Raw genomic sequence first — 27,909 nt, 5'->3', positions numbered from 1 at the left:
CATACACACCTGAACACAGTGATGCTGATTAAAGGATCAACGGAGAGGAGAAATTTTCCTCCTGGTTTCACACCAAGTTTCAGCTTACGCTCAAACCAATCACTTGGAAATCAGTGTATTTCATTTCCTCCATCGTTTCCAGGTATTCATTAAAGCGAGTTTTACTACCCACCTTCGTAAATGTCATCATCTTTATTCACTGTAATATTTAACTTTTGGGTGACAGCACAAAGACAGAGGGAGGAGAGGAGAGAGCAAAGAAAGACAGAGCAAAAAGAAGCGGGTAAGAGTCGACATGTAGTCAAATTCTCCAATTATTATAAAGCTGTAGCTTCTATTTCACCCACATTCAATTCTGATGATTTCACATAACTTAGCAGTGTTTTGTCCTGTTGTCAACTGTGGATCCCCCACTTGCTCTTATAATCATAAGATTATATTTTTGTTATTTTCTAGTTTGTAGCTGAGTGAGGAGGATGAAGAGAGGGAGAGGAGAGAGGTTGTACCAGGTGAGGAAGAATGAGGGAGGAAATACTGAAGCTAGCTGGAAAAACAAGAACTAGTTTTCACAATGTAGTTTTTCATGCGTTTCATGGATGCTTTGCGTGCTTTGCAGTAGCACACTTAAAAGAATGCCAATGGACACTGCAAACAGAGCATACTGATATGGATGGCAGCATTTAACAGGATTAACTATAAACAGGATGGCTGCCACTACATTGATGCCACGGACTACAAATCTGTTCTCCATGTGTGAAACTGTGGCACATGATGCTCTGTGCTTAGTCTGTGCAGTAAAGGGAGGGTTTGCATCAATTCAAAAACTTTAATATGAAACAACTCTGTTACCAGTTTGCTTCGTGTGCAGGTCTGTGGAGTGGCAGGGTGATTTTCCAGTGTCTGTACTGAATAATGTTACTTTAAGTGCTTGATAATTTAGTGGACTGCCTCTATGTGATCTCATCTCTCGTCTTATCTGCTTTGCCACAAATGGTTCTTTAAGTTTTTCCTCTGGTTTGACAACTAAAAGCTCCACCCTAAAACAGGTGGATTAGATTGAAATCTGATCATTCGCTATGAATTATTCTTAGACGCTAAAATATCCAACTAATTATGTTGCTTTTCAATGTAACATTGTGATATTTACCCAATTGAATTGAGGTTTGCAAATGTGAAAAGGGTTGATTACATAGTATTAATGACAAGGTACATAGTGTGTTTGGTGACTGACATAAGGAGAAGGATTCATGTAGTATCGCCCACTATCACAACTCATCTATTCTACTTTAAAACTTTTAGAGAAAAGATGTGAGGGCCACTTTTCAGATTCAATGTATAAAATCTATAGTGCTGCTGAATGTTATGGAACTGAGTGACACTGAATGACAATGAGGGGAACCATTATTTTGATTTAGAGAGGGGACTGTCCCTTTGAATGATGCTCTGCAGCTTTAGTTAACTACCTTTGTTTTGGGTTTTTTATTATAACGTCTCAGACAGTGTATGTTGGCAGGAGCTCTCTGTGGTAATTTATTAAAACAAATGGAAAACAGCAAGCAAAACCAGAAAGTAGGCAGAGATCAAGGTTCACAAAAATGTCATGACATCAGAACAGGTTAAAAAATCAGCAGGTTAAGGAACATTTGAGGCGGTTACGATAAAACGGTTGTTGTAGACTGAAAGACGAAAAACATCTTCTGCTTTTTCTTATGTTCCAATTATGTGCAAGTATAACTGCAGTGGAAGAAAACTCCAGCTATAGTGTCACTTTGCAGCATTTTTATTACTTACTATTAACTTACTGAGAAAGTAGTGCAACGTATTAATAACAAAAACAAGTAAAGAGTGTAACGATGAAGTATGTTGATCTTTCAAATCTTTTTATTGCAGTAAAAACGTTTTAAGGTACAAAACAACATGAAGGAGATATCAGAAAGAGCAGTGCTAAGTTGATTTTTGTCATGTCTGAGAAACAATTGTCAAAAATCCCTTATGTTACACTCAAGGCAGCAGATGCAGTAATAATAAAAACAAACTCATAAATGCTGGAATTTATATGTATGGCTACCATTTATTTTTTTTTTTAATATACCACTTGGAAAAGGTGTTTTGGACTGCGACTACCCTTAATTAATTTATTATGGATCAATAAAACAGACAAAACTCTGTTAAATTATGTTTAACTGTTTATTTTAACAAGATTCTTCCCTCTTCCTAATTAAAGATGCCGTCCAAAATAAAAGCCATGCTTGTGACACGTGCAGAAGCATCAAAGAGCTCTGGAGGATTTGCATTTTATTTATTTACTAGATGTCAGAAAAAATGGGAAGTTGGATCTAATGTAATGAAATTAGAAACATCTGACTCAAAGCTCAACTTGCTCTGTTGATTTTGACTTTTGGCTAAAGGTCAATTGCAGTATCATTTTCCAAAACAACAGAAAATGTTTTTTCCGTTTATACTAACTCTGAACTGTTTCTATAAAGAATGCCTGTACTGTAAATAATGTAAATAATAACTGTGATATAAACCAGTTTCACCACACTCACTTCCAGCATTAATTTCTGTGTGACTTTGTAGTTTATTCTAAAGTCACAATGTATGAAGCCTTTAAAAAGTATCGTTGGGGGTTAAATTTTACAGAGTCAACATTCACAACCGGACAAGGAACAAAAAGGGGAAATCGGACATTAAACATCATTAATTTACAAATACCAAACCAGTTTTGGACCACTGTTTAAGCTTTCAGTGATCGTTAATATAACAAATAATTGAAAATCACTGTATAAAATAACATTTTTCCTTTTTGAACTTAAAACATCTGCAATCAGCTTTGATTTGTTTTTTTAACAGCTTTATCTTTGATCAAACATTCTTAGTTGCATAAAATAAGAAAAGTAAGAAAATATCATTTTATCTGAATAATAAGGCAGCATGTGCGTTTTCTTTTGCTCCAATTTTTAGCAGGCTGATACAACACTTGAAGAAAGAGATGGTGATAAAGACAAATGCAGACATACATTACAACTTAAAGCAAATACATGAAATTCAAATGAAAGTGATTACCAAGCACGCGATCTGATAAATACAATGAGGTATAAATATTATTATTTATACAGCACAGTCCATAGGAATGATCTGAGCAGTGTTTTTAAACCCTGTTCGGTTTTAATGCACGAAAAAGACAAAAAACAAAACAGGTGCTCAGTGGCATGAAGACAAATGTGAAGCCAAATGTGTCCCTGAACGGATTAAAGGATTTCTTAATCAACTCTGTAGTGTGTGTACATTGTGATAAACCTCCCAAACACAGGTAGATGTTATCAAGTTTCTACAGCATGTCTTACTTGGATTAGGTTCTATGCAGCCATCAGAGTCCACTTTCTTGTTCGATGAGGAACAGGTTCCCCTTTTGGTTTTGCTAGTTTAATGGCAGAGGAAAATCGGACATTAGTGAGGAGGCACAATCTGCCACAGAAGGTGTGTTTCAGACACACCGGGATGCCGGAACTCAATTCAGTCTGTTAGAAACAAGCTCCAGACAACATCTGGATGCATCAGCTGCTGTAACCAAAATGTAAATCAAAAGGAAGGAATATAAAGTTGCACTGCAGAAAATTGAAGACCACTTTGTGGAAACATAAAGAACAATCTGTCCTTTAATTTTTGGTAAAAAATAATAAGCCGGTAGACCGGAAACCTTTGGGTTGGTATCCCCGTGCTGTTCAAGTAGGATATGCCCTTTAACTTATTTACATTACCACTATGCTCCACATGTTGCACCATTTGATGACTACAGCACAGCCACATAAACATGAAAGGGTTTGTTAATGTATAACTGCAAAAGTTATTTTTGGTCCACTCTCTTATAATGAGATAAAGTTTGGGTTGATTTTGATTTATAAGATATTGACGTAAAAGCCTTGAACACCATTCCCACATTTGTCACCAAGCTGGGAATGTTTGGAGTCATTCAACCAAGGAGTCCTATCTTCTCGTTAATTCTGTTTACACGCTGATGAATACTGATACAATGTCCAAAATATTTGTATGTACTTTTCACATATCTCTTCAATTATCTCGTGAGTTCCTCACATTTATTTTGCAATTTATCCTTAAAAGCAGCAGACTGGGATCATTGAACAGGTGTTTAATATCAATCAAATGTGGCAGAAATCAAAAACGGGCAGTGGGCTGTGGGGCTTCATAAGAAATTGACCTTTACTAATAATTTGTTTTAGGTAAGCAATAACTTACTTGAAGCAAAGAGTATACCTCATTATACTCCAGGATTTATTTTATTATTCAAATATCTAAACAGTTTGGATGTAAATAAAAAAAAAAAGATATTTTTTGCCAAGTTTTCCCAAATTTGGCAAGTTTGGTGAAATGCTTTCAGCACACAAGAAAACAATAAACACAAATAAAAACAAACAAACCACAAAGTGTAAACCTGGAATATTATGGCCATATAAACATTATTATTGCTTTTTATTTTGGTGTATTATGGGGTATTAACAGTGGTGGGTAGTAACTAATTACATTTACTCAGTTACATTTACTTGAGTAACGTTTTGGAGGAAAAAAATGCTTTCAAGGAGTTTTTCTACACTGTACTTTTTACTTTTACTCGAGTAATAATATTATGAAGTCTTGTTACTCTTACTTGAGGAAGAAATTCTTGCTACTCTACTCAGTGTAACTTAATTTAATGAATAATAAACAATAATAAACAAAATAATAACCAAAAATGCACGAGACACAGACCTACAGTTTATGTCAAAGTGAGACTTCTTGTTTGTACATACGGTTTGTTGTTTTAATGTTATTCTATCTGCTGAGCCTGTTGTGCCATTTGGAGAAGTAAAGTATCACCATGTATTGTTACTGGAAGTACTTTACCCAATTCTAGCAACATTTATATTACCTTCTCTAAATATTAGTTTCATAATGATTTTGAAAAGATTAGATTTATTATTTTGTAATTATGTTTTTTTTTTTTTTTATATGTAGTATTTTTATTTTGCTTTTCAGTATTAAACTTCAGATTTTTGTCTGTCTGATTGGCTCATTTTTAAACATTAAATCAGATGTTATTATCAGTTACTCAGTACTCAAGTAGCCATTTTCACTAAATACTTTTTTACTCTTACTTGAGTAATTTCTTGGACGGCTACTTTTTACTTTTACTTGAGTAAAACTATGTTGAGGTAGTGCTACTATTACTTGAGTACAATGTTTGGCTACTCTACCCACCTCTGGGTATTCAGGGCGCTCAACTTTAATAAAATAAATAAACTCATTATGGGGCAGAGACCTCACAAATTTAAATTTTGTACAAATGTTGCTACAACGCCAACGACATTTCTCTCCATTGAAATGTTTTAATTCATTTTTGGATCAATAACAGTGTTTAAATAAGTCTCAACTGACTCTATCAACATACCAAAATCTACTTTCTGTGACTTTTTGGTTTTACCAAACCTTAAATTTAAGTGATGCGATTCCTCGACATTTCTCTTATAAATTTATGAGTTTTCTTCTCTGAGTATTACACCCCGCTCCACCCCTGGGCCCTTAATATGGTATTGTATTAGAAGAAGCAGTTTATGATACGTTTGGTTATTCCCCACTGCCACTGTGACACAGCCAAAGTGCTGACCGCTTGTACAGCTTTCAAATTAAGAAAATAAAATGCTTTAAAAAGATTTTAAAAAGTCAATATCTTGTGCAACATGGCTTTGCTCGTTATTTCCTCTGCAAACACTGCTTTCCAGCTGGACTCCCAGGTGGACTGGGTAGCCTGTAAACATGATGACATATTGTTTCCTTTCCTATTTGAAGACAAAGCACCCGGTTGTTATCTATATTGACAGAAAGCTTTCATTAATCACCCTCTCATCCGCTGGCATCTTAAGAAGACGATTCATATACCCATCATAAGTGGCTACATTTGTTGCTGTAGTTCCCTTTGATGACACCATTTCAGAGAAAAATGTAAGGAGCTAAAGTCATGTACTCTTCAAACCTCGTCTTCTGTGTAGGTATGAAAAATCTTTGACATGAACTTCTCTGGAAAGCCCAAGCAAGCTCTTCATTGCAACAAATAGGACCTTTGAACACTTCTGGCTGCCAACATCATGTAGCTCTCCAGTCAGTAGTTAATTATTTGCTCCCAAATTTCTCCACAGAGTCCTAAATGTGCTGTCCATCAGGGAGCAGAATCTGTGATTGTCCTATACATCTGCAGGGAAGTCACCTCCACGTCTGGGACCTTGTTATTCTGAGGACGTCCCGTTGGGCTGTAACCGGCCGATCGTCCCATTGGACTGAAGCTAGTAGTGGTGCGGCCTGCGTGGGTGAAACCAGAAGATCGTGTCAGGGCAGGACGCCGCAGGAACCGACCCGATGTCACCAGGTCCCCATAGCCCTGTGCGTGCGAGAAGGCGTAGCCCGAACGGCGGGAGCTGGTGCGACGGATGCGGGCACGTCGAGTTGGTGGAGCAGGTGTTGCTTTCGCCTGCCTCACTTTGAACATAACCTAACATTTGGGGAGGAAATGAGACAGTTATAATGCAGGAGTGGGTGTTTTAAGGAAACATTTAGTTAAATAAGAAGCCAGAAGGTTAATGAGTCCATCTTAAACATATTGTATATGTGAGAAAACCTTTAAAAAGACAAATCCTTTGAGAAACTCCTCAGAGAGCCGTGGGTTTGAATCTCAGGAGTAAACACATCTATCCAAATAAACTAGTTAAAGGATGAATCACGTCTTGTTTGTCTATCTTGTATCTCAGGTACACAGAATTCAGGTTGCACCCTCAAACTGCAATTCAACTCACTGACCCTTGATTCTCAATAAGCTCTGCTTTTTAACCTGTACTTGTTTTTGGCAAGTTAGCTGTTGAAGTACGATGAATTAGTTTCGAGTAGTTTTCTATGCCATGTTTCTAGATTACTTTGTTGTGAGTAAAACGTTACTGTAAAATGACCTTTTCCCTGTTTTTTGACACTTGTTTATTAGCAATAGTTTAAAAAGGACACTGAAGATGATTTCCTCAGAAACCGAAAGTCACACTGAGAGGAGGAAGCGTCTCACTGCCCTAAACCAGCTTCCCGGCAGATTCTTAAAAAGTCTAACACCTAAAAAAATGGAGGTGTGAGTTTCCCATGATAGTCAAGCACAGCAGGTAGAGCTGCATCTCCTCTGCTACCTTATCATTGATGGTGGGGCAGAGCTGAATCATCAGGAAACGGTTGGTAATGACAGGAAGGACACACAGGATGGAAGTGAGGAAGATCGTCAGCCAAACGTTGGGCTGGTTCAGGGAGTTTCGTGCTGTTCCTGAATAAACACACACATACATAAGGTTTGTATTATTACAGGTGTGAAGAGTTTTTATTTACAGTACTCCTGGCCCAGACTTTTATCCCTATATATGAATTCTGTTCTATTTTATGGATATCAAATTAACCTGTTAACCCTCAGAGCAATGAAAACATGAAGAATATTGGATTATTCTCCTAACAACAGATGAGTCATTAGAAAGGATAATTAGTATTCGTGGAGTCCACAAATAAAAAAAGGTAATAGGTGTAATAGCTCCACTTTACTAAAGGTTACAAATGTTCATGTTGAGGCAAAATAATCAAAACAAAAAGAAAATAACTTGGGGTAAATATCATTTTAAATGTTTAGACACACGTGAACATTTAGTAAGACCAGGCTGTCCTCACATCGAAATACTCATTTTAAGAGATTGTATTACAGGTGATGTGTTAGAGTGCAGTATCTCTGTTCTCAAATTTATCCTTTCCCCCCAAAGAGGTTTTTTAATTATCTCTTATAAATATCTTGTTATTAAAATCATTTTAAATAGTCTTAAAATTATTTTTCCTAGACAACAAGCCAGGTCGCCACAGATCATTGTGACCCAAAAAGGCTCCATTGCCTTGTCATTTCAGACCTCCTTAAATACTGACACCTCAGTATCAGAATCAGAATCAGAATACTTTATTCATCCCGAGGGAAATTAGGGGTTACAGCAGGCAGCACGCTAATGGCGCATGCGCACTCACAAAGGAACCTTCTGACCAACTTTACACAAACATCACATTGGGGAGACATGTCAGAAAGGTAGGCTGATAGGAAAAAACAACGAAAATACACTACATGAGGTAAGAGGAGGAGAAAAAAAAAACTCCACTCAGACTGAGCTCCTGGTGGGAGAACAGTTTGATAACAGAAAAAACACCTCAGCACAAAAGCACATGACTATCAATACACCATAGAAACACGAGACAAGCAACAGGGGCGGGTAAAGGGTAAGAGAGAGCTGGCGTAGACAGCGCATCCGGTCCTGCAGCATCTGCGCTGGTCCAGTTGACTGCTATCTTCCCCGGTAGGGCACAAGCATCGAAGGCGTTGGAAAGGGAGGGGGATGAGTGAGTGCTTGTCAGTGTAAGTGTGTGTGTGTGTGTGTGTCCAGAGTTCAGCGGAGACAGTGTCCTTCGCACTATCAGGCTAAGTAAACAGTCTGCCAGCCAACCCAGGTGGCCTTCATGGGACGGGAAGAATAGTCATCACACAGTCGTTATCAGGGAGTTGTTTTGGTGGGCTCCAGCCTTATATATAGAGGTATCTACTGTAAAACACCAGGGTGAAGCAGTGAAAGCTCTTAAGCTGGGCATGCACTGTGCGATTTTTTTCAGTCGCGTTATTCAGCTCAAACTGTACGATTGACTCGCAGGGGTTAGAAGTTCGTAGGTCACGATGCAGGGTCTCCCACTATACAGCCCGATGCTCTGATGCGACCTGAGTGCTCACACTGTGCGTCCATAAAATGAAGGTTATAACACAAAATCTGCCTCTTGCTCTCTGTCTTTCACTCACACAGACACGCACACCACCACCATCAACTCTGCTAAATTGCTAATGAAAAACATTAATCGGGCAGCTGTGATTGAGCAGCATTGTCCATCCAACTATTTTCATGGTTGTTGCGGTCGTGATAATTTTGTGAGGCCACATCGAAATAGCTCAGATGAGCTTGCCAAAGTTCTACAAGTTGTGCTTTCATCGCTTGTGTCCAGATCACACGCCGCACTGCCGTGCTGCGCCGTCTTTTCACTTTCATTTCTGTGTTTGCGTGTGCGCAGTGTGAGAGGCTGCGGTGACACCCTCACGGCGGCAGACAGGATTTCAAACAGGTTGGATTTTCTTACGACCAAACGACTGATGATCGGGAGCTGGTCGTGAGGTGTTAATCACTTCTCGTTACCCCACGTATACTACACGATGCACGACACATGATGAAGGCGAAACTCGGGCCAATCACCAAAACGGTCGCACGACTGAAAAATCGGCTCAAAATGGGCCAGAAATGGCACAGTGCATGCCCAGCGTTAGAGGATTGTGTGTTACTTTAAACGGTGTCTCAGCTTTTCCCAGTCTAAAGACACTCAGACTGTCAAATATTGTTGCACATTGTGGTAGCCTAAAAAGAAAGGCCTTTAAATCAAGAAGGAGATTTTATGTAAAAAAAAAGTAATGTTTCAACATTTTAAAGTATTAAAACAGAACTGTTTCAATTTAAGAAAAATTGAATGTTGATTTTGTATATAGAGAATAAGCGGGGAAAAAAAGAAGTATTTATCCCAAATTTTACAACTTTCCAAGACAATGTAGATCAATTTAGTGAGAAAAACAAACATGTTGAAAGCCACTACCACGTGACCTCATAAAGCAGACGTTCTGCAAAGATACCAAACACAATTCAAACACTGTTAGTCTTATTTGAATTACTTGAGATTAACTTTAGCCTCATATAAAAGAGTGAGCAGCCGGAGCAGACATGCAGTCAAAAAAAACACATCGTTACATTTATGGATTGGATACTCAAAGCTGTCAGAGATGGCAAGTTTGTCACTCACCTATGAAAGGGAAGGCTGATGGCAATATGGTGAACATGCCGTTACTGTACATGGTGAATGTGACAGCAAAGTACATCGCCAGGCTTCCCAACACGAAGAACGTGTTAACTGCCGTCCAGTAGGACATCTCAAACCCCAGCTATGGGCAAAGACAGCCAGCAGGTTCTATAGTTATATACGTTTTATAATAAACAAATAAACATTTGAAAAATTATGCAAAAGAAAGGTTTCTGGATACCTGGATGCTGACGGCAAACAGCAGACATGTCTGAGTGAGGAGGGCGAAGGACTGGTAGTCAGCGATGTCCTTCCCATCATCCCTCACTGTGTCATACATAGCAGCATAGGGGATAAAAAAGAGCACCAAGGAGCTGTAGCAGCTGTGGAGGGCGCATTTGAAGAAGGACTTCTTGCTGAAGTACAGGTTGAGTTGACCTGGAACATAGAGCTGAGGATGCTGGAAACTCCACACATCATTCACATCCTAACCAGCAGGGGGAGACAAAGACATTAGATCCTTTTTTAGTTGGTTTGGGTTTGTTTTCGGGGGTTTTCTTTTTCTTTCTTTTTTTTTTGGCGGGAAGGAATTAATTTGAGCTCAGATTTATGGCCATGATATTTTCATGCATACAGATGATCCCATTACCTGATCAAATAGACTCATTCCCAGTACAGGTAGTGCTGTGTACATCAGATTGTAGAGCGTTATAAACCACTCATCATACACAGTCTGAAAAGCAAAAACAGAAGTGGACCTTTAACCAACTTCTTCAATTTTGGACTCAATTGAAATGAAGTACATTAACAGACTTCACATTATCATTCAAAATGTGCAGCATCGTATTTGAAATTTGTAAACTGATGTTATTTTTTGTATCTCTTATTTTCCTTTCAAAATAATTTGGTATTTTTCTTATTTACACTGACCGTACCTAGGCTCTGGTGTAACTGGTGTTATTCTGCTTCATGTCTCATTTTTTAAAATTACTGTATAAAGACAAATCGTTAATAATATGTCTGCTGTTCAGAGTTTTAGTACAGTTTGGGGGTTTTTCTACCCCTTCCATTCTCATTTACATACTAAAATTCAGATCTCACTATGACTTCTCTAACTGGTTTGTTCTGCCTTTTCATGACACACAATGAAGTGAGTGTTTATATATAATTATTTACAGATTGAATGTCATATTATGTTTAGTCTAACTTGACTACAAGGAAAATGCAGGTTAAAGGCATTTCTGCAATGGCTCGATCATAATTTTGTAACTACTCGTCTCTCACCTGCGCAGAGAAACCACAGAAGAAGGCAAACCAGAAATGGACGAAGGTGAAGGTGAAGTTTTTGTAGAAGAAGTAGCGCAAGAACTTGCACATGCGCAGGTAGGACCAACGGCCGTGCACCAGCAGGAGGCGCTGCAGGAAACGGAACTGGGCAAAGGAGTAATCGCTGGACAGCACAGCCTGCATGCCCTCCTGGCCTGAGATGCCCACACCTATATGAGCCGCTGTGTGGGGAAAAAAATGAGAATGAAGAAAGACTAATTAATTAATTTATATATATATATATATATATATATATATATATATATATATATAAATAAACTTGGGAAAGCATTGGAGAACAAACAGGAGGTTCATATGAAGCAGTTTGAGTTTCTTCTGCTACCTTTGATCATGCTGACATCATTGGCTCCATCCCCAATTGCCAGTGTGACTGCCTTCTTGTACTTCTTGACCAGCTCGACCACCTGAGCCTTCTGCAGAGGAGTCACCCTGCAGCAGATCACTGCTTTGCACATGCATGCCGTCCTTAGGAACTCCAGCTCCAGGCTGTGCTCCAAAGCGTATGCCTGAGGGACAGAGGGGGTAAGAAAAAGGTGAGCTTAGAAGAAGACAGGCAATAAAAAACGTGTGACTGACAGAGCCATGACTGTTAACAAAGACTGGAACATGAGCACAAGAAAAAGGTCAGGCTTTTTTTGCATCGCTGTTTGATGATTTTAAATCATAATGTCTTTCAAAATAAAGTTTCATGGATAGAAAAAAAAAGTTCCCCACCGTAGCTACAGTACTTTTATTTTATTGGACTTCCAGAAGAGCTTGTTTCATCAAATAAACACATCTTTCATACTCAATAAAAAATTAGGCTCTAAGTAAGAAACTGAGGACAGCATTTGCATATGGCAGCAACTCGCCAGTTACAAAGTAAGCACATCTTTTAAAGTTTGAGAGTGACAGCATGCACATAAACTGAAATTGTATGTATGTATGTACCAAACTATGTCCATTGATGACCAGGCCGTACTCCCCATTCACCACCTCATCTGTGACCACTTTCACACCTTTATCCATTTCGGGTAAAAACTCTGAATTCTCAGCTGCATCTGGCTTCATGGAGGTTCGGGCATTTCTAGAAAAAAAATCAACAGTATATGAAAACCTGTCATAATGAGATAGTAAAACATGTTTAGTCTAAGATTTCCTCTGACCTCAGTTCCTGCTGGACATCCTCAAGTGAGTTGCCCGAGATGATGAAGACATCATTCATCTCTTCCCGTAGCAAGTTGCATGAGTAACCAATGTTCTCTGCGGTTTCTGCAACACAGACAATCAACATCACCGTGTGTGGACTGGAGTCTGTTCCCCATACGCATTAACTTTCATCTTATTCAAAGTTATGTACCTTGCTTGTCACCGGTCAAAACCCAGATTTTGATGTCAGCCTTAGACAGCTGCTCGATAGTCTGAGGTACTCCATCTTGCAACTTGTCCTCTATGGCTGTTGCTCCAAGCAGCTGAACACACACAGAACACACACATAATCAGAATGCTGTTCATTTTACCACACAGTTATGTTTTTACAGTATGAGCTGCCTTTATCGTCTTACCAGGAGATCCTTCTCTATCTCCTCATACAACTGGTCCAGTTTGCCCTCTCTATCCTCCAGTGCAGTGTTGGCCTCATGGTGGCGCTGTATCCACTGGTTAAAGTACTCCTCATCCAGATCCTTGTAAGCAAGAGCAAGAGTCCGCAGCCCATCCCCTGCAAATTCCTGCAGAAATTCCACATGCGTATACTTATATGGATGAACGCTGGATACTAGAAGGTACACACACACACTAATACACAAACGCACACACAAGCTCAAGGCATTTGCACATATAAACAAAAGTCAAACTCTTGCTCAGTTCAAGATTAGAGGAGCAAAAATGACAGCGAGAAATTAATCAGAACTTTCCCAAAACTTCCCTAAAAGAACAGACGTAGAAGAAGGAGGAATAAAGAAAGGCACTTTGAACATGGCAGCTTTTTCTGACGTACCTGCGCTACAGCTCTGCTGTTGTCCAAACACAAATATTTAAAACAAGGCAAATAAAGTCAAATGAAGCTGTGGTGGATATCTATCCCCATTTATGATGACTATGAGAACTGCAATTTATCTTATATCAAACCCACACAAACAAACTCCTTCCATAAAGCATGAATTTAAATCTTTTATTTCCTTTCCTGTCAGTAAGACAAAGAACGTACCGACACGTTTGTTTAAAAATAGTGCTATACTTACAGCACTTTACTTAAAGTATTATGTGAGAGGTTGTGCCTGTTACCTTTACAGCCTTATATTGCTCAAGAATTAATGTGTACTCAACTCCACTTAACAATCCACTAGTTTGAACTGCTGCTTTAAAATGAACTTAAAAACATCTATTATGTTATGTCTCTTTATTCTGTCAGTACGGCCTCAAATTTGGGTCATTAGTGGAGATTGAACCTGGTTATCTTTGCACTCGCTCAGACATTTTGGACAGTGCAAAGTATTATACAAATTAAGGTTTTTCATCATGATTATCAGAGATACTTGTATATAAATTCAATAATTTGTTGCTCCGGGGAAGCAAGTTCATCCCAAATCCAAATGCATGTAGGGATGAACTACGTACAAATGCAGTTGACATAGCCTAGCAGAGTCAAATATCTCTCTTTGAACACACACACAGAAATAATACTAACATTAAGATGCTCTGTCGTGACATCCATCAGCTTGCTGCAGGACTGGTGCAGCCTTTCGTAGATGATTGTGTCGGCACCTTTGCAGTAAAGAGACAGCTTGCCCTCTGGACTCCTCACTGCATACAAAAATGTACATACATGAAAACAAACAATGTTTCAAATTGCAGTGGAAAAAAGAGCAGTCTGTATGAGAGCTAAATAGGAAAGCATATACAGATATATAGATACATATATAGTATGTATATACCTATGACTGACATCCTCTTGCGGACATTGTTGAAATCCAGGATGGCCAGGAGTTCATAGTTGCATTGCTTTCCCATTTCCACGATGGAAATACTGTCTGGTGTTCGTGAGCGGAAGACAAATCCAAAGTTTCTGGCTGCGGTCACCAGAGCCCCCTCATCTGGCGACTGGGCCTGGTAGAAAAGCTCTCCTGGAGAACAAAAAGTTTATATTTAGCAGGGCAAATATGATTATTTATTAAAGTTCATAATTCTAGCTGCAGCAAAAAATGCTTTCACGTTGATCAGTTTCAAGCCAGAGCTTCTTTCATTGGAGGACCTCTACAATAAACTGCTGAATAAAAAAAGGACTGGAAAACACACATACTGCCTTTTAACTGCTCACTGAAACATCTGTACCGTCCTCACCTTCTTTCTTCTCCTCGGCCATGACAGTGTGGCAGAGAGCCAGCAGCCTGAAGAAGGCGTGGACCTCCGTGTTCTCCAGCTTCACCGCCTCCACCAGAGAATGGTCGTGGAAGACGAACCGAGAGTCGGCTAACGGATTGAAGGAGAAGTCTACTGTGTCTGTATACTGCAGGAGTAAATGTACAACAAGAAAAAAAGAAGTAAGAAAGAAAGAAGGATAAAGCAGAGAGGGAAAGAAATGTAACTGGACCTGCTTAGGCTGATGAGGAGAGGTGAGAGGAGTGCACACTGAGTCTGTTATAAGAACACTAAAATATGTCAGAAACTTTAACTAATTTAATAATATAATCCTGTGAAATCACTGTAAACCTGGTAAAGAACTAAAGTTGTTTAACTGTCTAAATATAGAAATCACAGAAAGTAAAGGAGCAGCAGTCTAAAAGGAAAACTGTTCAACATACCAGGGACCAGGAATTCTGTCCAATGTTTCTCTTAACTACCTTCCTTAAACCTATCCAAAAATTCTATTTCAGGGAAACCAAACTTTACCACTGCATTGGAGACGCCATCTGTCAGTCAGTCATATGGACCAGTAAACTATTTTTTATTTATTTAATTTTTAAATCTGCATATGTAAACTCACCTCATTCATTTCTAGTCTTTGGCCTGTGTAGTCATAAACATCTCCTGCAGAGCAGAATAACATTTTTAATCAAACTTTATTATACATGAAGAGAATGTATTGAACAAAGCATCAGCTGACGTAAACCTTTGTGTGCGTGAAAAACCATCCAACTTCTCTGAATAAGGAATCCAAAAATGCATTTTTAGAAAGTCTTCTTGTTTCAGCTTCATGACTAAAACTCTTACCATAGCATTTGCCATTAATAGTGCACTTGTTGAAGATCATGATATTCTGGGTGAGTGTTCCAGTTTTGTCACTGAAGACGTATTTGATTTGGCCGAGCTCTTCGTTCAGAGTGGTGGTACGAGCCTCAGCAGGGGTGTCATTGCGGGCATAGTACATTTTCCTGTCCCAGTCGATGTAGAAGCTGTTCCCCAGACGAATGATCTCCACACTTCAAGCAGATATTGAAAAGAGGCACGTGTAGTCATATATGCGTTTTTTTGCATTCATTTTGTTAAATTCATTGTAAAAAAGTAACACAAGGTAATAAAAGCATCATTTCACACTTATTACCTCACATAGAGAGAGATGGGCACCACAGTGTTGAGGATGATGACGTAGGACCAGAATGTGAGGAAGGATGAGAAAGCAGGATCATCCTCCAGCCTTGGCAGGAAGACAGTAAACTGTGAGCCCTCATTTCTTTCCCAGATGTAGTTTCCTATCGCCAGGACAGAGCACATGAAGGCTAGGAAACCAAAAATCTGCAGAAAGAGTAGAAAGAGGCTTTATTTTGTCATTTAGGAATACAAAAAAAACCTGTGTTGGTGTATAAACTTCAGCTACAACTCAGAAACACAAATGTCGTAGATCCAAAACAGAGACAACCATGATCTGCTTAAGCTTGAAATAAAAAGACGTGTGAGTTTGTGATGATGTCATCTGAGAGGAGTTTCAGATCTAAAAACAAATGGTGCAGAGTCCCAGGTACTCTATGACCCTAGTGGAGGTCGTCCTGAGGGTCGTTGACCCACTATTGATCATGTGAGTTGTCACATGAGCCATGGTGTGAAAAAAAGATGTGGGTCAGTACCATCACCACGGGTTCAGGGGGAAACCACTACGGGATCTTCCTCGACCTCATCATGTGACGTTGCGCATACAAGCTTGTATATAGATGTATAACCATCTCTCATTGCCGGTAATGATAAACTACCAAAAACATGATCATTTTTTATTTTAATCAAAAGTTTGGAGTTACTTTGAAATACCATTATAAATTTTTTAAAGAAAAGCTCATTTGTTTCCATTTAATAAGTTTATAATTATCGAACTACCTCAGCACAGATGAAAACTGTTCTGTTGTTTAAAGAAGCATTTGACTAATTAAGCATGTGGAGCATCAGTGTTTGTGGGAAAGATTACCAATTTAAACTGACCGACTTCAAAATAAAAAAAATGGGGTGATCTTGTTTAAGAGGTTAAAGTTATTTCATGCATATTTTGCACAAATAAAGGGAACATTTCATACAACCATGTACAGAAATAAATACATTTATGGATGCTTTATTGATTCCACAAGGCAAATTGTAGTACTTAATGTAATTTAATTATGCGGTTAAAAAAAGGGCAGACTGTAGTTTAAAGTTTGGTTTAAAAGTTTTACATTTTTAAGAATGAGTGGTACTGATTTATCCAACTAAATTAATGGCTTTGTCTTCCTTTGCTGTGGTAGTAGCTACTCCATTGCATCTTGAAGCTTTAGCAAACTATGCATGCATCCCCTTTACGGTTTCGGATACATCACAATTTTCTTGCTTTCTCCTGTTCGCGCTGCTCTACTGCATCAGATCTTTTGATTTTAAATAAATCGTTAGTGTTGGTGAGGAGAATGTCCAATAAAAAAAAAATTGTGGTGCATTAGCAGAAGGGAAATAGTGTAATGAACTGATTTAACTGTAAACTTAAACTTCAGTACCTCAGCAGCAGTCAGCTCATTTCTTCACAAATCTCATTAAAAAAACAATAAATTATTGATGACCCTGAGATGTGATAAAACAAATGCACTCACAAAGAGGACTAAGATATTCATTAGACGGTCTATACTGGTCCTCTTGAACGTGCTCTTCCCACAGTTTTGCATCAGCTTTGTTTCTGGACCTGCAAAAGAGAAACAGAATGATCTGAAGTCACAAGTTTCATAATTCCCACTACAGTAGTTCCCTATTAATGTGTGTCTGACCTCCAAATAGCACCAGTCCAAAGCACCACTCAGTGTTCCTCAGGGTGCAGCCTCGCAGCAGGATTTTCTCATTGTCAAGTGAATATTTCTGACCTGCGAAGCTCAGCACTCCTGTGAAGCGGTCGAGGCGGTTGTTGGGGGGTTCACAGCGGACCTCACCTTGAGGAAAGGAAAGACACGGCCAGGTTTAGATTTAGAAAGAGTATGACATCTACCAATTTGAAAAATCAAAATACCTCCATAATGTTCACAAATTGTCTTCAGATGAATTAAAGTTAAATGAAGGTTAAAAAAAAAAAAACATGGGTTAGAAAATACGTGAGCCTAACATGAACTTTTTCTTTCTTTGCGTTTTCACTTATTCACTTTCATCTGCTGATCGTTGCTTTATTTCTGGCACTTGCTTAATTTTAGCGCTTTTTTACTATATAAGACGAGTTCAAGATAAAACCTTGATGAGAATAAAGAAACAGTGTAGAATAACTATAACTGTAATAGTAACCGTTACATGCCTCGGCTTTATTTAATTTTTTCTCTGTCTATTGTTTTGGGCATAACTGGTTTAGAAAATTACCAGCGTTAATAAGCATTAATGGAAAGAGTGGCATTGACTACATTCATAAACATGTATTTTGTGTAGTCAAAACATGTAAAACTACAAGGAGGCCATAAACAATAAACAACATTTCCAGATTTCTTTACAGAAACTGTGAATGAAGTTTAACTTATTTATTATGTCTTACGTTGAGTATTGCGTTGGGTAGGTTGCCATTTATTTATTATATAAATAAAACCTTCTATGTATACTGTGAGGAATAACCTTAACAGGGTAAGTCATTTTTATTTATATAGCACATTTACATTTAACATCAAAGTGCATTACACTGAAAAAATTGTGTGTGTGTGTGTGTGTGTGTGTGTGTGTGTGTGTGTGTGTGTGTGTGTGTGTGTGTGTGTGTTTACAGTCTCACCGTTAAAATCTGCCAGTTTTTCAATATCATCCCCCAGGTCTCCCGTCACTGGGAGGGCCTGTCTCACCTTCAGGTTAGTTTCTCTGAGGAAGAGAAGCCGAGAAAGTTAAAAAGAGGAAGAAAGAAGACGGCTGCATAAAGCGGAAGTGAAAACAGAAGGATGTGGTTAGATGTGAAAAAGGAGGAAAAATAGACGAACCCATCGAGTTCTGCAGTCTCAATGTACACAAGGTTGAGTGGTTCACTGCTGGAGAGCAACAAGAGGTCTGCCTGAAATCACAAAGAATTTATGAATGGTAAAAATGTATGTGATCAATGACAGGATTTTATTACTCAACTAAAAACTTACGTTAGGTTTACTGACATCTCTGATTGTTCTTTTGTCTTTTAGAAAACGTCAAAATTACAATATGAAAAACTTCCCCTAAACCTAATTTGGTTATGAGTCTGTTCCTTTGAACAGACATGCTAAAAGTTCACCGAGTCAACCCACAAGAACAAAATAAAACATCCAGAGGAAGTCAACAATAAACTGTAACACAATGAAGTACAGTTTATATTCTATGTGTTGGGGAAGAGAAAAACGAACAAATAAGAAGTACTTCCACCCTCTGATGCTCTACTTACTGTAACAAACTGGTTGTTTTCTAGTTTGATGATGTCTCCCACTTGCACATTCATCCATTTCTCACTCCGTAGCCTGAGAACAGGGAGAGGTTGGTAAGTGTGTGTGCACAGTATCACTTTCCCTTTTCTTTGAAGATGGTCAGGAAACAAATGCTCTGAGGGCTCACAAATAACCACTGAACACCAAGGTCATCCTAATATTAGTCATTTTCCTTTTGCTGGATGTTCCTGCCAGTGTCCTGTATTATCTCTCTGTGTATTTATCTGCCAATAATAGCCAGAGTTTTTAATAGTTGGCTGGAACTGGATGCTTTGCCAAGTTTCCCATTACATGTTTCTGCTCATATTGGTGTTTCAGATTCCCACAGCTGACATATTTTTAGGATGATCTCTTTCTAGTTTGTAAGTTTTCTTAATATTTGCAGTAATCTTTAACATGTCAAAACAATGTAAAGGAATAATTTTCACATCAGTTTTTCAAAGATTGTAAATAATTTTCATGTATTTTTTTGTTATCATTATATAGACAGTACAATATTTTTGTTATCAGGGTTTTCTGTGTTTTCTGTATTACTGTAGGTCTTTACCTTACAATAAAAAGCACCTTGAGGCTACTGTTGCTGGGATTTATGTATTGAAAAGGTTTCTTGGATACTAATGGCACTATTGAATTTTTTAAACCATTATTACTATTTATTGTATTAATAAAATGATTATTACAACCCTGTAATCAGTTCTTTTTAATAGTATTCAGCATTTTCCTTTTTCTGATAGGATATACTTCATTTTTCCTCAAAGTTGCAAAAAACTGAAGTACAGGAGCAAATATTAAACACAACTTATAAGAAAATGGAGCTTAGGAAATTACAATAAAATATGACAAGAAAAAAATCACTCAGTAATTTACTGATAATTTCTAATTAAACAGAAAAAAAGTACACAAAATATAGGAGAGTAAATCTAAATGGAAAAACAGAACAGAATGTAAAACACAATAAATACAGGTACTGTGGTATGAGTTTGTTTCTGAATCTCAGTAGCACAGCTGCTTCCCCAGTGACTAAACACAGAATAATGAACGGGACATATGCTTTAGTGAAATAAACTATTTACTCCAGTCCTAAAAATGAAGTGATCTTTATTTTGCGTATTTAACAGAAGGCGGCCTTGTGTCAGCAGGAAGTAAACTTTTTCCTGCAGCTGCTTGTGGACTAAACAGTGAGCAAGGCAGCCAGGAGGAAATGAAGACATATAAGTTAAAATATTTTTATCCACCACACCTTTCCTAAGTAAAAATACAAATGGGGGCTTTATCTCTTATTTGATTATAACATCATCACATCATGGTATACAGGCCTTGTGATAACATCCCATATGGCAATTTTGAGACCTTAAAACAATTAGAACCTCACTTGATGTATAATGTTTAATTGTTCTGATAATAGCCAAGCGCAGTGGATATTTTTGAACCTGTATTTTCCTTTTTGCGCTCCAATATAGCCACAGGAAGCAGCTGCAGGATGGTGGGCAGCACTTGTTTTGTTGTTGCTCTTACGTCTACTATTTCAAATATGTGAGCTATGCTCTATTTGGGATCTCACAGGCACATAAGTGACATTCCACCTTCAGAGCTGAAACATCAAATACTTTGAATCCGTGCATGAGGATATGATTCATAGCACCCACCCACCCACACAAACACACACAAACTTACTTTCTATCAATAAGGACTTGGACTTTTCGGTTGTTAACTCGATTGTCGCTCCTGTGGCGATTCTGGGAAACAGAACAAAATGACAGGACTGAGTCAGAAAAGGTCACAGGAAACTCAAACTGAGTTCACTGATTTGTTGTTGTTTTTTTTATGACCAAATTTCTCTTTAAAGGTATCAGTCACCAACTAACAGAGTATGCGAGAAGAGATGATAATGCAGTGACTGTACAAAATGAAGAGGGTTTTAGCTGAGTTAAACCTCAGACTCTTAGGCAAACGTCTACTTCCCTCCATGATGACACTTCTTTGTCTCGTCTCATAGACTTACTATTTATTTCTGTATGTGAGACAGAGAGTCTGCTACTGAGCTAAAACTGAAGGGTGGCTTCCCTTCTGAAATTATATTCAGATTACAAAAGGGTTAAATGTGGTTTATTGATTGGAAACATTTACTGTTACTACTTGTTTCAAATATGAATAAGGCCCAGCTCAGATATGGCAAACTCAGTGAAGCTTTGCACAGAGCAGAAACTCATCTGTACGGCAACACATTAAAGAGATGCTGATCAGGCTGTTGAAGAGAAAATGAAGGTTACAGCCACAATAAAATAAAGTTAATGTTGAACTTGTTCTTTCTGTGTTACAACCTGAAGAGGTTCTGTCTGGATTTTATGTTCTGCTTTCTGGGAAGTCAAAGTCTTATTTTTTTTCACCTTTTACATTCCACCTTGTTATCACCCGACCTTTTTATTCTAATTCTTTGTGAAGAGATCACATCAAGATAGTGGTTATCCAAAACTGTTAACTTCTGTTGTCAATTCTCTGGCAATTGCTGATGGCTGTTGATCAGTTGAATTTATGACAGTATTTTTTAAACAGAAAAAAAACCTGCAATTAATTGTTTTAATGTAAGTAATTTCTAAAACCAACAATTAGTTTTCTAGCAACAACTCATATGTGAATTCTCTCATCTCCAATTATCTCATTTTTTTGAACAATTTCTTGTGTTATATTGAGTTCCTGTACTTTCTGCCGTTGTCTGATATTTTTTCCTAATGTTTTGATTATCTTGCTTCCTATCTTTAGCTTTTTTATCTGCATTTGTAAGTGTTTGCCCTACCTTTAATTAGTTTGTCTTGTGTTTAGTTACTTTTATTGTTCATTTACATGCCTTTGTCCCTTTGATTTGTCTGTATATCAGTTTTCCCTCCTCTGCTTGGATTATTTGAACACGTCTCCCTCAAGAGTCATTCTGTTGGGTCTTTTCCTTTTGTGAAAAATTTAATGGCAATTTAAGTGATTTAATAGAATAGCCTTTATTGTCATTGTACACAGTACAACGAAATTGGAGTGCCACTTCCTTGGTGCAAGATTCAATAATAAATATAAATGTAAAATATAAAAAGTACAATAAAACAATCGCAAGTACTCAAACAATAGTAAGTATGATATATACTCTCACCAGTATAAAGCAGGAAGATCGAGCAATAATTACTCACTATTGGGATGTAGCATTACTTTAAATTCATTATTACAAAGTTTGAAATCTCTGCAGCTGACTTGAAACTAACTTGTAAAACTCTCCTTTTACAACTGCATTCCAAACACCAGCCATAGTTTGCTTTTGCAAGGTCATCTACCTCACCACACTTGGTCACACCTGGAATGCTGAGATCAAATTAACCCTGAACCAAGTGACCCTGTGAAAGTAGCAGACGTTTACCAGTCAGGATCTCTGCTGCTTAACAAAAAGACTTCTGTTTCTCTTCCTTGAGCCAGTCTTAATGGTTTGGCATTAAGTCCTTTTCCACTCACATGCAAACACCGGCACACATGCACATTTGTCTGGTTGACCTTAACTGCTGAAATCATTGTTTTACAAGTGCTTTTTTTTCTGGTTTGCTTCTCACAAATTGATAAAAGAATAAGGAAACATTCTGACAATTAAATAAAAAGCCGTATCCCTTTTGAACTTGCAGCTTTCGGTCATTTGTGTTAAGCACATTGGGTTTTGTTTAATGAAATGTGCTGTCATTGTTTACCTGACTGGTAAACTGTCATTGCCATTTGTAGAGTAGACGTAGAGAGAGGGGAAGTTATTTCTTAATCAGTTTTAACTCCCAGATGACGGAATTGGCTGAAATTTTCGCAAAAATGTCTGAAGAAATATTCAATTGAGCAACAGTTTGGACATGCGTCCAATCTCTTGATTAAAAGACTGGCTTGAGTGCAGACAGCTGAAGGAAGCTGAAATAATGAAAATGAGTTGGCTATGAGAATGTGGCAGCACGCCTCTTAACTGGCACTAGAAGGCATGAGCAGATCACTCCTGTCCTCGCTAACCTTCCCGTCAAATATCACTTGATTTCAAAATCCTTCTGCTCACTTTTAAAACTCTAATTAACCTGGCCCCTAGCTACTTAACTGATCTCCTTGATCCGTATAACCCAAAGAGAGCACTAAGATCCTCCAGCCAACTGCTCCTAATGCAACCAAGGTCTCATTTAAAAACCAGAGGTGACCGTGCATTTGCCATCCCTGCCCCTAGACTCTGGAATAATCTCCCAGTCGAAATCCGTACTCCGTCCCATTTAAAAACACACTTGTTTAACTACGTTTTTGAAACAAATTAGTTTGACTTTCATTTGGCCTGCACTACGCCATGTCAATGCAATTTAAAGTATAATTGTACTATTTGTTCTTTGTTCTGCCCGCGCTGCGGTTTCATTGTGAAGCACTTTGATGAACACTAGTCTTTTAAATGTGCTATGTATATAAACTTTGACTTGACTTTGACTTGAATAAACAGTAAAATGATTACACTGAACAGTAAGCCATTAAAACAAAGTGAAATAGAGAAACAAACAAAGGCATTAGTAAGCAGAGATAGGAAAATTCATGATAATCCAGAGAAATGAGTAACGATACAGCAGTTAGTGAGCGGTGAGAATTAGCAAGTTGGAATAGGTTGAGTTTTCAAGCGTGCTTTAAAGGATTGAATGGAGTCAGAGGCACGAAGGGTAGCAGGCAGAGGTTTGGTGCTACAGAGGCAAAGGCACGCCTAGTCTGGGCTGGGCCAGAAGTAATTTAGCAGATGATCGTAAATAACAGCTGGCAGCATAGAGCCTGAGGAGGTCGGTGAGATAGTCAGGCGCAAGGTTGTTTAGGCATTTGAAAGTAAGCTGCAGAACTTTAAAATCAATACAAAATTTAATAGGCAGCCAATGTAAATCAGAGACCACTGGAGTAATGGAGGCAAACTTTCCAGTTCCGGTTAGGAGACGAGCCGCAGCATTCTGAACAAGCTGCAATCGTTGGAGGTGAGCGAGTTGGAGTCCAGAGTAGAGTTACAATAATCATATCTACTCTTCTCTCAGCTTCATTGGCAGCTCCCTCTCCTCACTTCTTTATGTTGCTGCCTTTATTCAACATGTTGTTGAATGTATGTCTTTTAGGCAACAGAAGTGCCTGGATAGAGTGGAGGCCACAAAATAATGTTAAATTTACCAAATATTACTTGCTCTAGTCTCACATCAGTACTATCTAATATCACACAGACTATGCACTAGAGAGATGGTAGATTATAGTGTGAAAAAGGTAATTTTATGGTAGGACAGACAGCCACTACAGCAGTTTTAAAGGACAAGTTTAAAAAAAAATCGAGTGAAACACAGATAAATAAGTCGTAGACAATATGTGTATAATGACAATATGTCAGGTGTCCTCTTTTTGTTAATGATTGATGCAAAGTCTGAAGTGAAGCGAGGTGGGATTCTCATTATTCAGTTTCTGAAGGAGATTCTAGTTAAAGTTTGACATGGGGGCAACGCATAATGAGTGACTAACAGTTAACATCAGATCCAAAATCCTATTATTAAAAAGACAGTTGCATAAAAGTTGTTACCTGAAGAGGCATTGAGCTTGAGATGGGCTGTTTGATGTTTATATAAATTGACTGAATAGAGAATCCCAATAGTGATGGTTGTATGGTCTTCTTTTGGGTGTTGGGGTGCGTGGGGGATGTGTTTGCATCTTCTGACATGCCTGTTTTGCATTTGGAAGCTTAAAAGTTAGAGTGCCAAATCTCATCACAGATACGGTAACTTTGCAGATTGCAGTCGACTGAATTCTGTTTTCTTACCCCTCTTAATTCAAGCTACTTGGCTGCTGTAGAACAAACAACTCTGGCAATATGCCGAGTGTCCAGGTCTATTTACTCCAGAGGAGGCTGTAAAGATTTGTGAATGGAGTCCAATATGAGTGGATGAGTCAGTGAAGCTCACTCCTGTCTTATGACAGTGACAGTGAGGTGAGTTGCTGAGGATTTCGTAAGCTTTATTTTCGGTAAGTGTTGCGCTCAGCCTCTGCTAGCTGCTGTTAGACGGCTTTAGTGAAACTCTCTTTGAAATGGATCTAACCTTGTTGGACTCAGAGGGAAAGTGTGATTTTTAGGACGCTTCAGTCTAGCATTTGCTGCCAAAAGTTAGCTTATAACCAGCTGTTGTCTTTGTTTAGCCACTCGCTGTTAGCTGTCTGGAGAAGGGAGGGTCGCATGTCTAATCTACTGACAATAAGTAACTGTGACAGTTAGAAATGAATTAATTCTAAGTTTATGAGAAGGATAATAACAACTGATAACATATCTGTACTTGAGGTTTAGCAGGGTGCAGAATTTAAAATGTAAACTGAGAAATCTGTATTGCAAACTTAGAAGATTTGGATACAAACGTAACCTTTTTATTAGTTTCTAATTTTTCTAATAGTACAATAAAGGACATGAATTATTTTGGTTGTAGATGTTGGTTTTTTCATTGCTATCTAGCCTTAAAAAAGCAGAAGACATTTTCAAATGTGCTCACAATATCATCAGTTGCATCCTTGGCAGCGGTGACCGTCAGCACGAGGATCAGGGGGACGACAGTGGTGAACCAGGACAGCGAGGAAATCTGAGGAATCACCTGAAGAACACAAAACGCAGAGAAGAAAAACTTTATTTAAACTCAGGTTGGAATAAAGTAAAGAGCCATGGGCGTATGTTTACTTACATAATGAAAAGAAAGGTGTGTATAAAAAGGATTGTGTGCATTATGCCCATTTTAAACTTGAAAAGAGGATCTTACTTTGTCAACACAACTTTTTATTAAACAATATTATTGCTATTTTTTTCTGTTTAATTATACATGTGTGTTGTGTTTGCCGAGTAGTGTTTGAGTTGCCAAAATCTGCTTCCCATTGAAATTTTGTTTCAATAGGAAATCTAAATAAAGCTATTTTCTGTTTTGTGTACTTTGGTGGATTAGATGCACTTATTAAGAAAAAAACAGATGTTGGTTATTAATCAATTTAAACTGCAGTGTCTAAGTTCCTTTGTTATGGTACAGTGGTCACTTTAAACTCTGTCGTGCAACGTGACTGTTTAGCACATAATGAGGCAATTTCCTGTTTTTGGATTACTGCACACCCTTAAATATCACTGCAGTGCGAACCGTGGACAAACCTTAAGATTCCTTTGATGTTTTAGGAAGTGATTCTGACAGTAAAAGCAAAACTGAACATATATCAAGTTACTGATTAAACATAAAGAAGTTGTTTCAGAGGTTAATTTTTCTGGTTTCTTGGACAAACTGGGAGAAGAGTTGGAGTCTAAGAACAAAATCCTTTTTCGGGAATAAGTCATTACATCACGTCTTTGTGTTATCTGTGGTTCTGTTGATTCGTGCGGCTGAGGATTGTTTCCTGTTTCTTTGCGTAATTATTCTGTTCCCCTTTGTTTGCATCACGCTGTCTCTGGGAGTTTGGTGTTATTCCCTCTTTCAGTTTTATTTTGGACGTCAGATCCTTATGTGGGTTTCTGCATTTTTAATTCCTTCTGTCTTTCTTTTCCTTCTTTAGTGAACAATTTAATTCATGTATCCTTCATTGTTTTCTTTGAGAAGTTAAAGATTAAAGTGTCATACACACTCCGTAATTAGTGTGTCAGGCAACTAACAGTGAGACAGGTTTGCTTAAAACTCACCTGGAGCACCAGCAGGAACAGGAAGTAAGCGTTAGCAATCCTCTGGAACTGCTCAAACAAGTTGAGAGGTAGGAAGGTGAAGAAGTTGTACTTGGAGGTTTTGATGGCATTTGTCTGTAAAAGACAGAAAGAAAAGGAGATGTGACAAAAATTTAAGAATAAAACTGACAGCAGAGTTACTTTTGAGAAATTCTGGAGTTTGTTGAATGAAAGTATTTGTGTCATTTTTTAAGGAAGCGCAAAGTGTTATTAAAGTTATTAATAGACCTAGGAAACAAAATTAGCTGTCCCTACTGTGAATTTGATGGTGAGCCTTCTGTTTAAATGAGGGTTGTAGTTGGAGAATGATGGGTGGAGGTGTCGGGTAACTCTGGACGAATGGTTAAACAGCCAGAGCGTTTTGTGAATCAGGTCAGTTTAGGTGGACTGATCTTGTAATTGCATCTTGGGCTTCCCCGTACTTGCTATGACATTTCTGCTGCATGGGCGCATGAGACTGAAAGTCTTCTGATGTGGGGGTCTACACAAAGTGCAAATGCAAGTGGTCAGTGTGGGATTTCCACAGAGTGATCTGTGTAGCCCGAGTGCTTGAAATGGCACAGAGGTACACAAAGAGATGAGCTTGACGGACAAATTAAATGAGATATGGCATGGTTTAAGCGTTTTCTGTGAGGAGTTACATCTTGGAAACTACTGGACAAATAAAGCCTTATATCCGAAGCATCCGGTCACTGTGTGAAGCTCTTACTCTGTGGACTGCACTTATATAAATCTATAAAACCTTAATGGCTTGCTTTATGGAAATTGGGCTCTAAGTATAAATGGTGATAAGACAGTCAAATGGTAGGTAATCACATTTAAGGCTTTTAAGAAATATTTGCCTGTGCTTTTGGTCATTTGGAAACTGAATGGCTAAAATTATGTTTGGGTCCAAAGGCAGGTAGCATAAAGGAGAGTGAGAGTACAGCTTGAATATTCCTGAAAAGATTCTCAGTAACACCAACTAATTTAATAATCAGAGCACTCTGTAATCAGCCTGAGAAAGTAATTGATAGGTTTGTAGCATAAACCTATTCGCTGGAACGTTAAGACAATATAATTACACTGCAAGCA

At 38.2% G+C, this 27,909-nt stretch overlaps 1 protein-coding gene and 1 long non-coding RNA gene across 2 annotated transcripts in view; one reads left to right on the top strand and one right to left on the bottom strand.

Annotated features, from left to right (window-relative positions):
• Nucleotides 1–11: 11 nt before the first annotated feature.
• On the top strand, nt 12–6,330 carry LOC105941007 (uncharacterized). The gene is made up of 3 exons (XR_001167654.2): nt 12–142; nt 227–283; nt 6,192–6,330. It is a non-coding gene; the product is annotated as an uncharacterized LOC105941007 (long non-coding RNA).
• Nucleotides 1,860–27,909, bottom strand: part of LOC101471980 (phospholipid-transporting ATPase ID) — a 49,107-nt gene continuing 23,057 nt past the window's right edge. Inside the window, exons 4-28 of the mRNA XM_076891158.1 lie at nt 26,797–26,910; nt 25,640–25,738; nt 20,781–20,842; nt 19,067–19,139; nt 18,639–18,709; nt 18,440–18,522; nt 17,469–17,627; nt 17,298–17,386; nt 15,800–15,990; nt 15,469–15,677; nt 15,242–15,285; nt 14,599–14,764; nt 14,193–14,381; nt 13,946–14,061; nt 12,822–12,986; nt 12,617–12,728; nt 12,423–12,528; nt 12,208–12,343; nt 11,600–11,783; nt 11,215–11,438; nt 10,580–10,663; nt 10,172–10,417; nt 9,934–10,072; nt 7,215–7,345; nt 1,860–6,541 (exon numbers count right to left, since the gene is read on the bottom strand). Coding sequence (XP_076747273.1) covers nt 6,212–6,541; nt 7,215–7,345; nt 9,934–10,072; nt 10,172–10,417; nt 10,580–10,663; nt 11,215–11,438; nt 11,600–11,783; nt 12,208–12,343; nt 12,423–12,528; nt 12,617–12,728; nt 12,822–12,986; nt 13,946–14,061; nt 14,193–14,381; nt 14,599–14,764; nt 15,242–15,285; nt 15,469–15,677; nt 15,800–15,990; nt 17,298–17,386; nt 17,469–17,627; nt 18,440–18,522; nt 18,639–18,709; nt 19,067–19,139; nt 20,781–20,842; nt 25,640–25,738; nt 26,797–26,910 — 3,522 coding nt within the window. The 3' untranslated portion in view covers nt 1,860–6,211. The remainder of the gene's footprint in view (nt 6,542–7,214; nt 7,346–9,933; nt 10,073–10,171; nt 10,418–10,579; nt 10,664–11,214; nt 11,439–11,599; nt 11,784–12,207; nt 12,344–12,422; nt 12,529–12,616; nt 12,729–12,821; nt 12,987–13,945; nt 14,062–14,192; nt 14,382–14,598; nt 14,765–15,241; nt 15,286–15,468; nt 15,678–15,799; nt 15,991–17,297; nt 17,387–17,468; nt 17,628–18,439; nt 18,523–18,638; nt 18,710–19,066; nt 19,140–20,780; nt 20,843–25,639; nt 25,739–26,796; nt 26,911–27,909) is intronic.

This window comes from Maylandia zebra, linkage group LG12 (genome assembly GCF_041146795.1).
Source record: "Maylandia zebra isolate NMK-2024a linkage group LG12, Mzebra_GT3a, whole genome shotgun sequence".
NCBI classification, from domain to species: domain Eukaryota; kingdom Metazoa; phylum Chordata; class Actinopteri; order Cichliformes; family Cichlidae; genus Maylandia; species Maylandia zebra.
The sequence above is the reverse complement of the archived record's forward strand: the minus strand, read 5'-3'. Positions and strand labels throughout refer to the sequence as shown.